General features: G+C 29.3%; 1 protein-coding gene across 2 annotated transcripts in view; it reads right to left on the reverse strand.

The window, feature by feature from the left end:
• The window catches only part of LOC124918798 (succinate dehydrogenase subunit 7B, mitochondrial-like), a 45046-nt gene extending 30789 nt beyond the window's left edge, over nucleotides 1-14257 (reverse strand). Inside the window, exons 1-4 of one of the 2 annotated variants that reach the window (XM_047458845.1) lie at nucleotides 14081-14239; nucleotides 13882-13950; nucleotides 13079-13181; nucleotides 10532-10731 (exon numbers count right to left, since the gene is read on the reverse strand). In XM_047458845.1, the coding sequence (XP_047314801.1) occupies nucleotides 10661-10731; nucleotides 13079-13181; nucleotides 13882-13950; nucleotides 14081-14128 (291 nt within the window). In that variant the 5' untranslated portion in view covers nucleotides 14129-14239 and the 3' untranslated portion in view covers nucleotides 10532-10660. Of the gene's footprint in view, nucleotides 1-10531; nucleotides 10732-13078; nucleotides 13182-13881; nucleotides 13951-14080 lie in introns of those variants that run through there. The other variant, XM_047458846.1, reaches the window with a different exon arrangement.
• Between the last annotated feature and the right edge of the window lie 837 nt (nucleotides 14258-15094).

A 15094-nucleotide genomic window follows, 5' to 3' on the forward strand; every position in this document is an offset into this window, starting at 1 on the left:
GTTCCAAACTCCTAATTACATAAAGAATATCTATTTACAAAGAATTTATTAACTGAAGGAATCTTCTTCTTACAGTTAGAAAACTATTTCTCTCCATTTGTCCATGAACAAGGATTCTCTACAATGCATCAATTAGCTATTGGTTGTTTCCACAGGTATGTTTGGTAGTCTACATTTTTATTTTTTCATAACTTCAGAACCTCTCATGGTGGGATCTTGATGAATATCTACAAAGCACATCTTCAGAATTAAACAATACAAACGAGGATAGTCTAGAGTATTATATGAGAGTCAATATCAATATTGTATCGTTCTTTCATGAAAGTCAGGGTCTGCAAATGTAAATAGTTGTATTATTAGCACAATGTACAAGAATAAGAAAAGGTGAGTGGATGTGAAAATCAAGAAGTTACAACTAAACTCATGGACTCGTCTCCGCGGTAGGTCTTAAAAGAATAGTTAGTTTCTTAGTCTTCCAGTAGATGAGCAAATTGCCTAAAAACACACAATAACCAATAAGAGATCTTCTGAAAACTAGGAAATTAGCCCAATCAACATAAGAGAACCCTTGGAATTTCAAATTGTTATGAGAAGTATAAAATAAGTCACGAAAAGGATTGTCCCCGATGTACCTAAAAGAATTCCTTCAATTTGTCATAACATTCTAAGTTTCCATTGCATGGAGGCTTCTTTAAGCCTTTATAGACTTTTATATCAATTTGCATACTTGTCCATGAGCAACTTTAGAGTATCCTTTAAGAGGAAAAAATCTTCCTCTTCCAACTTACCATGAAGAAAATCATTATTGATGTCAAATTGGTGTAAAACCATGATTTAGCAGCAACTTGTGCAGAATAGTTATCAATTTTTCTACAGGGGAATATATAGCTATATGTTATAGTTAATAATATTGATACTCTAAATGGATAATAGAAATAGGGTTTACAAAGAAGAGGATGGGCAGGTTTTCCAATTATTTTCATTGATTGGATTATGCAATGTGTTTCCACTCCTCACTTTGTTGTGAGCGTGAATGGTATTCATGGAGGTTTTTTCAAGGGTGAAAGGGGAGTAAGGCAAGGAGACCCTATATCTCCTTACTTATTCGTCTTAATAATGGAAATTCTTGACTGCATTTTAAAAATGCTTCTGAGAAGTCATCATTTCAAATTTCACCCGTACTGCAAAGAAGAAGCAATAACCCATATATGTTTTGCAGATGATCTATTTTTTGTGGCTTATGCGGATGTTGAATCTGTTAGTATAATCAAAGAAGCTCTAACAATCTTTTCGAGTATTACAGGTCTATACATCAATGAGGACAAAAGTCAGGCTTTCTATGGAGGGGTTAATGAAGAAAGGAAAGAAAACATTTTCAATATTATGGGAATCAAGGAAGGTGAACTACCAGTGAAATACCTTGGAGTACCCCTGTCATCAAAACAACTCCGATACAATCACTTTAGACAACTGGTAGAAAAGGTTAGAAATTCTGTTTTGGGTTGGGCTACGAAAAAACTATCTTATGCAGGTAGAATCGAGCTCGTTAAAAGAGTCATTTTTGGAATTATTGGCTACTGGGCACAACAGATAGTCATCCCAAAGAAAGTAATGGCTGAACTCGATAGAATCATGAGAGACTACATATGGGGAACACAAGGTAGAGGAGGAAAAAAAGTCAAATGGGAGGATGTTTGCACTCCCATAGAAGAAGGAGGACTAGGAATAAAAAGTTGTGTTGAATGGAACAAAGCCCTCACCATCAAGAGCTTATGGGAGTTGGAGCAAAAAGCGGACTCCCTATGGGTCAAATGGGTGCATACAAGATTTATGAAAGAAGAGCAGAGTATCTGGACACTAAGCATCAACGAAAGAATGGCATGGTCATTGAAGAAAATCCTAAAAACAAGAAAAGATGCCTTTCAAATGGTGAAAACCACAATTGGAAATGGAAGAGGGGTACTATTCTGGCATGATCCTTGGCTGGATAATATTCCCATTATATTCAAAGAAGAAATGCAAGGAAACAGAGTTAGAAGAGAATACATCAAGTACTCATTTAGAGACGTATATGAAGGTAGATGTGATTCACTTTTGAGGCGTATTCCAGAAGGTGATAGAATCCTAAACCTAATGAGGCAGAAGCAACTCAATGAAAATAATGATGAAATAAGCTGGAAAACAGAAAGCAATGAGAAGTTTATTACAGGAAAGGCATGGGAAATTGTTAGAACAAGAGGACAGGAGGTAGATTGGCATAATGTGGTATGGTCTCCAAAGATTATTCCTCGTCACCAATTTATTCTCTGGCTGGTATACAGGAAAAGGTTGACAACAAAAGACAGAATTCGAAAATATATAAACATTCCTGATATCAACTGTGTCCTATGTTCGGGAGTTGAGGAAAGCATAAACCATTTATTTGGGGAATGCTCTTTTGTAATACAAATCTGGAGGATGTATGCTGCAAACATGAACATCATCAACTTTCCAAGAATATGGGAAGAAATCCAAGAGTGGATGAAGAATAAAGCAAAAGGAAGATCCTTCTATGTAAGTATGTTGAAATGCTACTTTGGAGCAGTAATCTACAATATCTGGAAAGAAAGAAATTCAAGAACTCACAGTGGAAGAAGTAGAACCGCTGAAGATATTTGGAGAGATATAACTTCAGATGGAAATGCACTCATTCAATCCTGGAGAGGAATCGAAAGGAATGAAGAGAATAGAAAGCTCTGCCATATATGGGATATTTCGTTTGAGAAGGTCACAAGTAGATTAAAAGTAAAAACGCTGTAGGCGCTAATTGATTATTGTTATTGTCTGTAATTCAATTATTGTTTCATTGTCAAATCTAGAAATTGTCTAGATCTGATTTTAAACTTTTGTATTTTTTTCCCTCTTTTGGGTTTTTTTAATGAAATGACACTAAGCTGTTTTCCCAAAAAAAAAAAAAAAAAAAAAAAAAAAAAAAAAAAAAAAAAAAAAAAAAAGAAAAAAAGAAGAGAAGAGGATGGGATCTAAGACTTGGAAAGATATGGTACTGGGAATACATACATTCATTCATTTCCTTTCATAAGTGTGGCTACCCTAGATTACAATTATAATAACCTAAGGCTATAATCCTCTGTATGCTAGTCTAAGGTCTTCCCATACACTCTCGATAACATGTTACACTATCATGGTAATCAATCCCTTCTTTTTCATGAATCCATCTTGCAATAATCTAGCCTTATAATATTTTTCACGAGTTTTGTCTTAAACACCCATTTGAATCCCACACACCTTCTTTTCCTTTAGGTAGTCAAGTCACTATCAGAATATCATTAAGCTCTAAGGCTTTTAATTCTTCATGCATTTCCCTCTACTAATTAGAATCCTAATTTGCCTGAAAATAAGAACTAGGTTCATGTATATATGTTGCATCTAAGTAAGATGAATATTCAAATGGGTAAGTATGTGGAGAGTATTTAGAAGACAAGACATATAAATGAAGGGTTCTTGCAGTTACATATTCATGTTTTCTTATTGTTTACGCATTCGATGAATAATTCTATTCATAAATATGACTTGCTTCAGTCTCTGTCCTTAGATAAATCAATAAGCATTTCGTCAATCCAAGATGGCTTAATGTTGAAAGACTTTGTCTTGTCAACATCCTTTTCTTTTTATGTTTCCTTGCATTGTGTCTGATCACATAAATGTATTCTTAGATAAAGTAGTCCAAATAGACAACACCTATAAAAACTGTAACATTATAACATGCATAATATTTGGTTTTCCTACTTGCTGAATGCTGATTTGGTTTGTCTTACCCCTCTTGCCAAATGGTCTGAATAACTTTTTTAGGGTTTAGGCAATTTATTTTGGGTTAGATTAGTTCAGGTAGAAAAGCAACTGTAATATATGATATAACTTGAAAAAACCAGTTTAATTTTAAAAGACTATGTTGTCCTAGCCGTTGAGAAGTTGCTGAGCAAGATTTCATGTTCTTGAAATATCATGATTATTTTAATTTTAATCCTTAGATCTTGTTTGGTTGTTGGATTATCATAAACTGATATTATGCATTGTTATTCAATTAACATGTAACAGTTTAATAAGTTATGGATTTTGTGTACAATTATTTAATGACTGAGCTATTATTTGGGTTCGAACTTGAGTCTCTTTTATAATCCGAGGCTCAAACTTTAAATTGCTTCATTTAAGGCTGAAACTTTAACATTTTTAGTTATTTGAAACACACACTTACACATTTATATTTTTTTTTCACTTACTGATTAGTATCAGATATTTGATTAATTTTTACAAAAGAAGTATATAACTTCTTCTTACTTCGCAAACAGTCCATTTAGCAGAAAATCCCCCGATGATAAATATTCTTAAAATTTGAGCCTCAAATGACAATATTCAAATTTTGAGCATCATATCATATGGTTGGCTTAAGTTCGAGCTCCAAATACAATAGTAATTGAGGCTCATAACTTCCTTTTTTTTGTGATCGTAAGTTTAATCCCGGTGGTGATGGGCGACTAACACGACCCATTTTAATAGAGAATTTTTAGTAAGAATTGAACTTGAGATTTTTATTCTTTAAGGTAGTTAAAACAAAATTTTCTCACTAAATTAATTTGATATTTATTATATAATGACTAAATTATTTATTTTATATTAGGGAAAAGATATGATTAAAGATAAATTAATCCTAGATGATTTAGCTCATCAAATTAATAATATCCCCAACTATACCCACATAAATGCTCTGATTTTAAAGGGGGGTAATGGGGTGTATCAACCACTCCAGGAATAAATCTGGGTCACAGAAAAAAATGAAAGAAAATAAAAATCATGTTTATAATTATGTCTTTGATACAAATTCTAGAGGCCTTATAATCTGTCATGGGGTGGTTTTTATGTTTCATACAATTTAGGCCAAGGCCTAATTATGTGATGTGAATCATTGGATTCTGTCACACTTTTGTTATTAAGTTAGAAATACCTTTTTCTTTTCTTTTTTGTATTCTTCCTCTTTTTATGCCTTTATTTGAGGTAATGTGAGAAAGTTGATACACTAAATGACAAACATAGTAGTTTAATGCATATTGGCCTCTTTTTATCACCTTTAGATCTAAGAAAGATTATTTGTTCAAACACTTCTGTATTGGATTGTGGAGTTGAATATGCATGGATTTCATATCCAAGTGGGTTTGGTAGAAATGTGTGGTTATTTAGGGATCAATAGAACCAAAATTGCTTCATTTAGAAATATTTATCGTGGGCTATCCAACAAGAAATTTGGAAAGTTGGTTAGGTTTTGTTTGATATGGATTATTTGAATAACCACATGATTGTTTTCAAATAACCTTGTTTGAATTAATGCATAAATTGTTAATAGTGATGGAAGATATCTAAAAATAATCCACATCAAACAATACCTGAATCTTTTGACTGATTTTTGTATAGTCTTCTCTATAGTTAAGCATTTTATGATATTAGAAACATAATAACATCTTTATACCTTATGCCTTTGCAATTACTTCTTTAATTTATTATTCATTGTGATAGAATGGGCAATCTGAACCATCTTTATCCATTATTGTGCCTTTCCAATTACTATTTTTTTATTCTTTATGATTGAATCATTTGTTAAAGAAAATGGGTGTTATGCTTTACTAGTTTATGTTTCAAGCTCTAACTAGACAGTCCACTAATCCTAATTAATATATAATTAAGTTTATGCTAACTTCATTTCATTGTTATAGAACTAATCAGCATCTACTTTTGTCCTAGTATGAAAATTAACTTTAGATTGTAGAAATAAAGTGTCATGATTTAAATAGATGCAAAACAGGGTTAGAGGCATAGACTTATAATCTATCTATCAATAGCTGATTAATTCTCTTTTTTCTGTTTTTTTTTTCTATTTGGCGGACTACTTCTGGGATTTAGGGTTACCAGGGTATTTAAGGAGTAGATAATGCAATGTGGTGTGTTATGCTGTGTTTAATTTGAAAAAAATATATATCATATTTAGTTACAAAGTTGGTCAAAAGTGTTAAATTTTATTATATACTAAAAATATTGTGTTTAAACATTATTTATCCCATTCAAATTAGATTCATAGTCATGCCCCTTTGAATTAAAGGCTTATTGAGGATCTGAAACTTCTAATTTCAAATATAAAATAATTGAAAATTTAACTAATCGATATAATCAAATTTTTCTCACATCTTTCTTATGCTTTGATTCTTTACTATCTGAAAACTTGTAAGATTTTAGACTTTAGGGGGTTTGGTGAAATAAATATAGGGTATTTCTGAGGTTTTTGTTTTGTTTTTTTTTTTGTAAGTGTGAATTAAACACTTAAATTTTGATATTTTAGGAAATACTTTTATCACATGAGTTATTTATTTTGTTTATTCTTTCAACTCTTTCCATAGGTTGCAAAAACTTGAAATAATATATAGTTTCTTTTACATTGATTAATTACATTGATTAATGGGGACATTATTGTTAAAAATTGTACTACTTTTTTTTTCTGATTTACAAAAAAAGGTAAAAAAAAATCTGTTTTTACATTGATAATATAAAGATTCACACCATCTATTTGACAATAAATGTTAATAACAACCTTTTTTTTTTAATTCTTTTTTTTTTTGCTACTTATCTTATCTGTCTTAGTTTTTTATTATTATATACCAGCTGGCCTGCTATTCCTTCTCCAAGTTCCAAGCAACAATTTTCATAAATAAGCTCTTAAGATATTTGTTAATTTTAAAATATGTTATTAAAAATTTGTTATAAGCCACTTATCTGTAAACTATTTTAAATGATAATATTAAAGAATATTTTACTTTCAAACACTTAGTGAGTAGTGATATATGACCATTTTTTTTCTTCATAAAAGCTCTTATTTAGCTAGGAAATGAATTTTCATTTGTTCTTTATAAGTTAAATATGTCTTAATCTCATAAACAAAATAAAATAGTCTCATTGAAAATTGTTCATATAAAAACCAATTCATAGTTTAAAACTTAATTATTTAAATAAGAGTGAATTTCAAAATTGATGAATGCTTTAAGTTCTTATTTATGGATTCTTCAATAAAAAGATGATTTACTCAATCTCCTTTTTATCCCAAATATTCAATTAATTCCACCAACCCACATCAAAAACCATTCAATTTTTACATTTTAATAATAATTGTCCTAACAGATTTTGAATCCACAAAATATCATCTTTGAGTCTACTTTTTTCCCCTTTTTTTTCTTTCTAATTTTTTTTTTCAATTCTTGAAAGCACTATTAGTTCGTTCTTAGTTATAATCCAGCAACTTTAAGTTACCTATTTTTAAAAGATTTATTAGGTACAATTTTTACTAATTAAGTTACCTACCTAGTGATAAGCATGTTAAACATTTATAAAGAATAAAAGCTATTAGGTAAAATGACAGTTACTAATTAATTAATTGTGATAAATGCTAGGTAACAACAACATCTGTCTTGTGTGTCTGATAACAGTAATCTCATCTAATGAACAACAGAAGTTGAAGAAAGAAAAGGATGAAGAAGAAGAAGAAGAAGAAAGTTTGCAGGTTTATTTGAAAAGTAGTAATTAAGGGAATGAATAGAATTAGGGTTTATGATTGTTATCTGCAATCTTCATAGTCTTCTCAATAATCTTACGAGCCTTATTGCTTCTGATCTCGATTCTCATGCTTTCACTCTTCTCAATCTTCTCATAATTATTATCATTGATATTCTTCTTCTTATTCTTCTTCTTCAATGAATTCAGCTTCGTCTTCAAGCTCACCACCAACTTCCCCAAACCCTTTCTCACCATAGAATGAATGAACTTTTACCTGTCAAAATAATTAAAATTATTATTACAAATTATATGATGAACTATCTATCTATCTATCTAGAGATATCAAGATCCATCATACTAATTCAGAAAAAAAACTCAGAGAATGAATGAATGAATGAAGAAAGATTAACCTGAATGGATGAATGAAGGAAGGAAGAAAAGAAATATTTAACCTTTGCTTCTTTCTTTCTCTCTCTCTATATGTGTACGTTATATATAATAATAATAATAATAATAAATGGGTGGAGATATTGACTAGTAAAAAGGGTATATTTTATTTTAAGAATCGGGTGGTGGTGGGACATTTTATTAATTAATTTGCATTCAATTTTCCTCCTCTTCTCATATCCACGTGTATATCTATCTCTTTCTCTATCTCTATCTCTATCTCTATCTTTCTATCATTAATTATAAAGTCAACTTTCTTTTTTCTTCTCTCTTAACAAATTTGTTTTAAATTAAAATCAACTTTTTTTTAATATTAAACCATGATTATATAAGGAAAGAGTGGAAAATGTAAAAAAAAAAAAAAAAACACAACATAACATAACCGACCACATGACGTCTAGAATAGAATATAGGTTCATAAATTCTCTTTTTTTTATATATATATATAAATTTTACTATTAGATTATTTAATTATGTATTATTATTTATTTATTTATTTAAAGAATAATTTATATATATATATATATATATATATATATATATATATAATATTGGATTAATCATCGTATTTAACCTTCTCTACTCTTTTGGTGAACTAATTATAAACGTAAAGGATTAATTGATTAAGATAAATTCCTTAACAATTTTCTCTTCAACATCTATTTTATAAATAATTTGTTAATTGAGTAGATAAAAGATAGCTGAGAATAATCTGTTGTTAAGTTAAGTTTCTTGAATGGGATTTAAGAACTGTTTATTAAATTTTAATTTTAATCTTAATCTTATGCATATGTTATTATTTATTAATATTGTTAAGATTTGTTTTATTGTTATGATATTATGTATTATTTAGTTGCATATGAAATTTGCTTTATGGTTTGTTTTTTAATGGACCGAATCATTCATTCAGTAAACCACAACCACAATTTAAATGTCTGTTTTAGGTGAAAATGGATCAAAATGAATAGCTTACATTTATAAAAAAAAAAAAAATCATTATTGGGTCTTATTTATTAAAAAAATATTGTTCTATATTTAAAATTAAAAAAATATATTTATTAATGGAGTGTTGAAAATAAATGTTATAATGTAAAGAATTATTTAATAATAATTCAAAATCAAACAAGTTAGATTTCGTTCACAATTAATAATGGATTCATATCTAATTAATTATTTATACTTTTTAACTACTATCTTTGACCTTTGACCATCCTTTCCAACAACATTTGAAATTATTATCATTATTTTTTTTTAAAAATTAATTACAAATACACTTATATAAGAGAATAATTATTAAAAGTTTGAATATCATGAAGTAGCTATCATATTATGAAAATCAAATTAATTTTTTAAATTAAGTTTAGTACATCAATGGCATAAAACTTGTTTTTGGATTAAAAATCACATAAACCTAGATGAAGGCAATAATAATAACAACAAGCAATTATAATTAAATTTTCATTGAACATCAAATATCATTTTGCACATTACAATAATCAATCAAACAAAATGTATATATAAGTGAAGTCAAATATATATTTTGAACATCAAATATCATTTCCCACGGTCTAGGCAGTTAGTGTTTTAAATGTTGGTCGGCCGCTTAGCCTAAGCGGTGTAGACCGTGTTCTAAATGGCGGTTAAGACATGAAACCTACACCGTGTTTTAAATGGCGGTTAAGACATGAAACATGAAACCTACACTGTGTTAAATGGCGGTTAAGACATGAAACGGTTAATTAATTAATTTTTAATATTAATATGTATATATATATATATATATATATTTATTTAATAAAAAAAACTTTTTCACATCCCACTTATTTTAGGGATGACAATAGTGTGGAGAATACATTTATCATTCACGCCCCGTTTTTATTTCGTGGATTAATTTTAATACTATCCCCGCCCCGTTCGGTTTCGGAGAACCCCACAAAACACCGTTTATAAAATATGTTTTAAAAAAATATAAAATTATATAAACAAATTTTTTAATATAATATATTAAAATTTTATATTATTATAAAAAAATAAACTTAATCCTTATAAAATATAATAATTAAATATATTAGGAATATATTAAGGTAAAATCGGATGAAATCAGAACACATCAGGAGACACAAATATCATCCCCGTCCGTCCCCATTCGGTTTCGAAAGAAAAAAACGCCCCAAACGGAACAATTCTGTTCAGTTATCGCGGCGACAATTTCAAACTCATCCTTAGTTTCTTCTCATTCACTTTTGATAAAATGATAATTATAATATCTTTATTTATATTTATAGAGTGAAAATATTTCAACTGTCTAAGCACCCGAGGTAATAAGCTCACTTACTGCCTCGTCACCGCCATTTAGAACCTTGGTTCTGTTAATAAAATTTCAAGTAATGACACTCCAAATGCTTACCCCTTATGTTGAAACACTGTATTTCAGTCAGTTTGTAGAAAATAATAATATATCCTACATTCACAATCATCATCTCCAAAACCCACAAGCAACACCTTATACAATCAACTTTATTGACAACTTAATTTTGTCCTGCTGTTGTTTTTAATTTATTAATAAAACAAAAGCAGAAAATAAATTACCCCCGGGAAAGGAGAGACTCGACTCACATTCCTCTCATTATGCACCACTTGATTGTTTCCGAGCTTCTTCTCGCATTACTGCTCTCACATAGATCTCATAGCAACACCCTGAATAATTCAACACAAACCATAAACCAGCTGCTGCTGCTTGGAAAACATATCAGGAAAGAGATGGACCCTGAAATTCTAAGCATAAACAAATTCTTGAAATAATCGGATTGACTACCTGATATCGGTATTGGATATAAGCTTATTTTACAACTAAAAATGATACATAAAGAACAGGTCAATAGGATTGGAAAATACCTGAACTCCATTACCTAAACAGTTACTATAGCCATAGTTGTCAATAGCGCCCGTAGCACTAGCTATAGCGTAGCGCCCCCTTGTAGCTATAAGGAGCTATAGGCTACGCACTTTCAAATAGCCCCGCTTTTGTAGCTATAGCTCCTATAGCGCCAAAAGCTATTGCCCCTTGTAGCGACGCTTTTACAAAATTAATATTAATTATGACTTTTCATCTCCCAAAATTTTTAAATTTCAAATTTTTTTTTACTCTTCCTCTTCTTTGCACTCTTCTTTTATTCTCTTATTATTTTTTCCTCTCTAGTCTTTTCCAATTATTTTCTCTTCTTTCCTTTAATCTTATTTCTACATTTCTTCTCTAGCCTTTTCTTATCCCTCTTTCTCTTCTCTAGTCTTTTCTTATCCTTCATTCTCTTATTTTTCTTCATCTACACATTTAAGAAGCTCGAAGGCAATCACATCAAGTCAAGAGGGAAAAGACCAATAGGAACATCTAACACATTTGATATTTTAAATGAATTTGATTACAATGAAAAAAGTGAAGAAGAGAATGATGCCAAGCATTATGCAATTTCAAATGAAGATGATCTCGATCTTGATGAAGAAAATGATGACAATGAATTTTAGATTATGTTTTGAACTTTTTCTAGTTTAAGAATTGATGGTTTTTTGTTTTGAACTTTTATTTTTGTGATGTTTTTTATTTTTGATATTTACATGTTTTTTACGCTTTATTTTCAAATAGCACTCGCTGCGCTATTCGCTTTACGCTATAGCTATGAGCAGCTTTGGCGCTATATAGCGCTATACGCTATTGACAACTATGACTATAGCCTAAAATTACTCTTCAAACATCCTGCTCATTATAAGTTCCTTATTGTTATTTACAGCTAACACTTTATTGCATGGATTCATCATGCCATAAATAAGGAAAACTTTGTTCAAAGAAAGTCAGACTAGTCTCTTCTGATTGATGACTTTTGTTAAGTGCCTGACAACCTGTGCAACAGGATTAAATCTGTTACAATTTTGATATAAATGTTTGATCACGTACTATCGAGATTGAGATCTCTCTTATGCATAATCATTGGACACATGTTTATTTTTTTGTATAATCGCAAGCATAGTTACACCTCTATGTCTATAATACAATAGATGCATGTCAGAAATGTGGTTTTATATGATAAACTAATGTGTAATAGCTTAAAAGTTAAAACCAATAACAGATAACCCAAGAAGAAGATGAGATAATAGATTTGTGAGAATTTAGAAGACAAAAGATGGGAAAACCAGATAATTCTACCAGTTTGTTTTTCATTGAATTAATCAATAACTTTATAACATTTACATTATATGTGCAATAATTAAAACAGGGTTGGATGGGTTAAACTGTACATAACCGAACCCAACTTACCAACTATGCTCTACCACTAAGACTATTAAATAAACAGTTAAGAGAGGAAGGAGAGAAGGAGGTGAGACTTAAATTGAATAAGGTGAGAGTTAAGAGTTTGCCTTTTAGCTACAATATTCATCTAATCTAACCTAACTATTATCTACCCTTAATATACTCACTCTCTAATTACTTTAAATGTTCCATTCGCCTTGTGGTAAATAATAACATGTAACATAATGCAAACTAAACATCTTTGAACTAATTCGAGTATAATGCAACATCAGCAATAGCAATAAAGATTGTTATGAAATGGGACACTAAGAGCAAAATATTTCGAGACCAGGCTCAATGAGCATTATCTTTCCAAGTAGGTGCTTTAGAAGGAATTACTTAACAAAGATGGATAAATGTCCTGCTAGCTATATATCTGACAAAATTTAACATTTTAATCATCCGCTCTAAATGAAGGTAACTAATGTAAAATATTGAATCTAAAACATAAAGCAGCAACAAGGGAAAGTTATTCAGAACAATATAAAGGATATAAAGTTTAAATTTTCCCTAGCAAAATAACAAAAAGGATGCTGATAGGGTTACAGAATAAAACAAATAGAGATCAAACTTGTAAATGTTCAAAGGCAACTCAGACTATAAGGAAGAACATATTACTTTGGCAGCTCAAGGAAGGAGTAGAAATTTTCAGACTTGTTGAAACAAACAATATGTCAAAGTACAGTCAAAATAGAAGCTTACCAGCCACAACAACGATGGTGAGAACATCCCCTATTCGTTTGATTCGGCGAACACCTGTCTTATGTGACTTGAACCGACTTAGGACTGGGTCTTCAGCTAAGAGCTTCATTGTAAAAAAACAGTTATTAACAGATCATGTCATTTTTAACACACCAAAGAAGAGCAAGTACAAATCTAAACATTATATAATGATACATTATATGATTTATATCATATTTAACCCATACATGTCATTTTATCATGATATTCCAGTTAAGAAAATATAAGATATGAGATCTTTAGTAGTCTGTTTGCATGTAATGTCATTTTATAGTGTGGCCAAAATTTCCAACTTGAAATAAGGAGAGTATTATATAGGAAGGGTCTATAAATTTGACCAATTCATTGGTTTTTCCCTGGAAATCTTATCTAATGGACATGCCCTGTTTCACTTTCTATTGTTATTGCTCAACAATTTATATATTATAAAAAATATTACATCAAGGCTCAAGAGGAAGCCTTTGGTTTGAAACTTTAAGAACATGTAGGTTACTCAAATTAGATAAATGGAGATTAAAGCAACTTACAGAAAGAGCACCACATAGATTTAAGTCATATAGAACCAAATACAGAAAAGCGATTGATAAAATAGATACAAGAAGCAGGCCATATATATATTCTTTGTAACAGTAATTTTCATTTAGCTATGCATGACTAATTCGGCCTAAAATTCATTGATACGACTCAAATAATGAAGAAGGATCAACAAATATTGGATCAATTACATTTCAAACAAATGAGAAAGCATAAAACATAGAACTCACAGCCTTCTCGCGAAGCCCTGGTTCAACATGGAATCTGCGACGCGAGAGAGAGGACGCATCTTCCGTCTTCTGTTTGGCAATCGAAGAACACGTGATTTAGTAAAAAGAAAACTCCAACAACAAAACGTTAACCTGAGTAAGTAAATTGAAATGAATATGATGAATTTGTTAACAAATATATAGTTGAGATCAGTAATACATTGATAGAAGAACGGAAAATGGTGGCTTTGTTGAGGAAGAACGCCATGGTTTCCGCGGATGACCGATAGAGAGAGTAAAACCTAAGGGTCCGGTCTGATTAGAATGGCCAAATGGTGAAAGATCTTAGAGAAGACTAGGGTTCGCGATCTTAGAGAGAGAGAACGTGTTAAATGAAAGCTCTTATGACCAATCATAGAAAAATGTTACTTAACCCTTAGCTTTTTAATCAAAGTTAAAATAAAACATTAACTTTTAATTCATGTAAATTAAAATATTTAACACTTAAAAAAAACTATCATTCACTCAAACTTAGGACATTTTTGTTATATACGAGACTCCAACTATCAAACTTTGTACGATTTGAGATTTTTTTTTTACTAAGGTAGCGTTTGATAAGAGATACAATTTATATAGGGTATAAGTTGTATAGGGGTATAAATTGTAACTAGGTATAAATAATATAGGGTAGTATAAGTTGTATAGGTTATTATTGTTTGGTATGAATTATAAGAAATGGTATAAGTTGTATATGGTTTATAATTTTGTGTTTGGTATATATTATAAAAATGTAGTATAACTTGTATAACTTATATAAATAATTTAAAATTATTATAAATATTATTATTTATATTTATTTATATTATAAATAATATTGTTTATTATTATTATAAGGTATTGTATCGTTATTATTTAATAATTAATATAATTTTAATTAAAATTAAAAAATTAATTATAATATAAACATAAATTATGTTTATTTAATTTAAATATGATTAATAATTGTAATAAAATAAATATAAATAAAAATATTATTTATAATATAAGTAAATATAGAAAATAATAATTAATAAAATTATTTTTGTAAAAATAAAAAAATATTTTTTAATTAAAATATTGAACAATTTTAAAAATATTTATATTAAAAATAATTATATATAATAAAATATTAAAATTTAATAAAATATATTTAATATATTATATAATAATAATTATATAATATTAATAAAGAGTA

The sequence above is a fragment of the Impatiens glandulifera genome, chromosome 1 (assembly GCF_907164915.1).
Source record: "Impatiens glandulifera chromosome 1, dImpGla2.1, whole genome shotgun sequence".
Classification (NCBI taxonomy): Eukaryota; Viridiplantae; Streptophyta; class Magnoliopsida; order Ericales; family Balsaminaceae; genus Impatiens; species Impatiens glandulifera.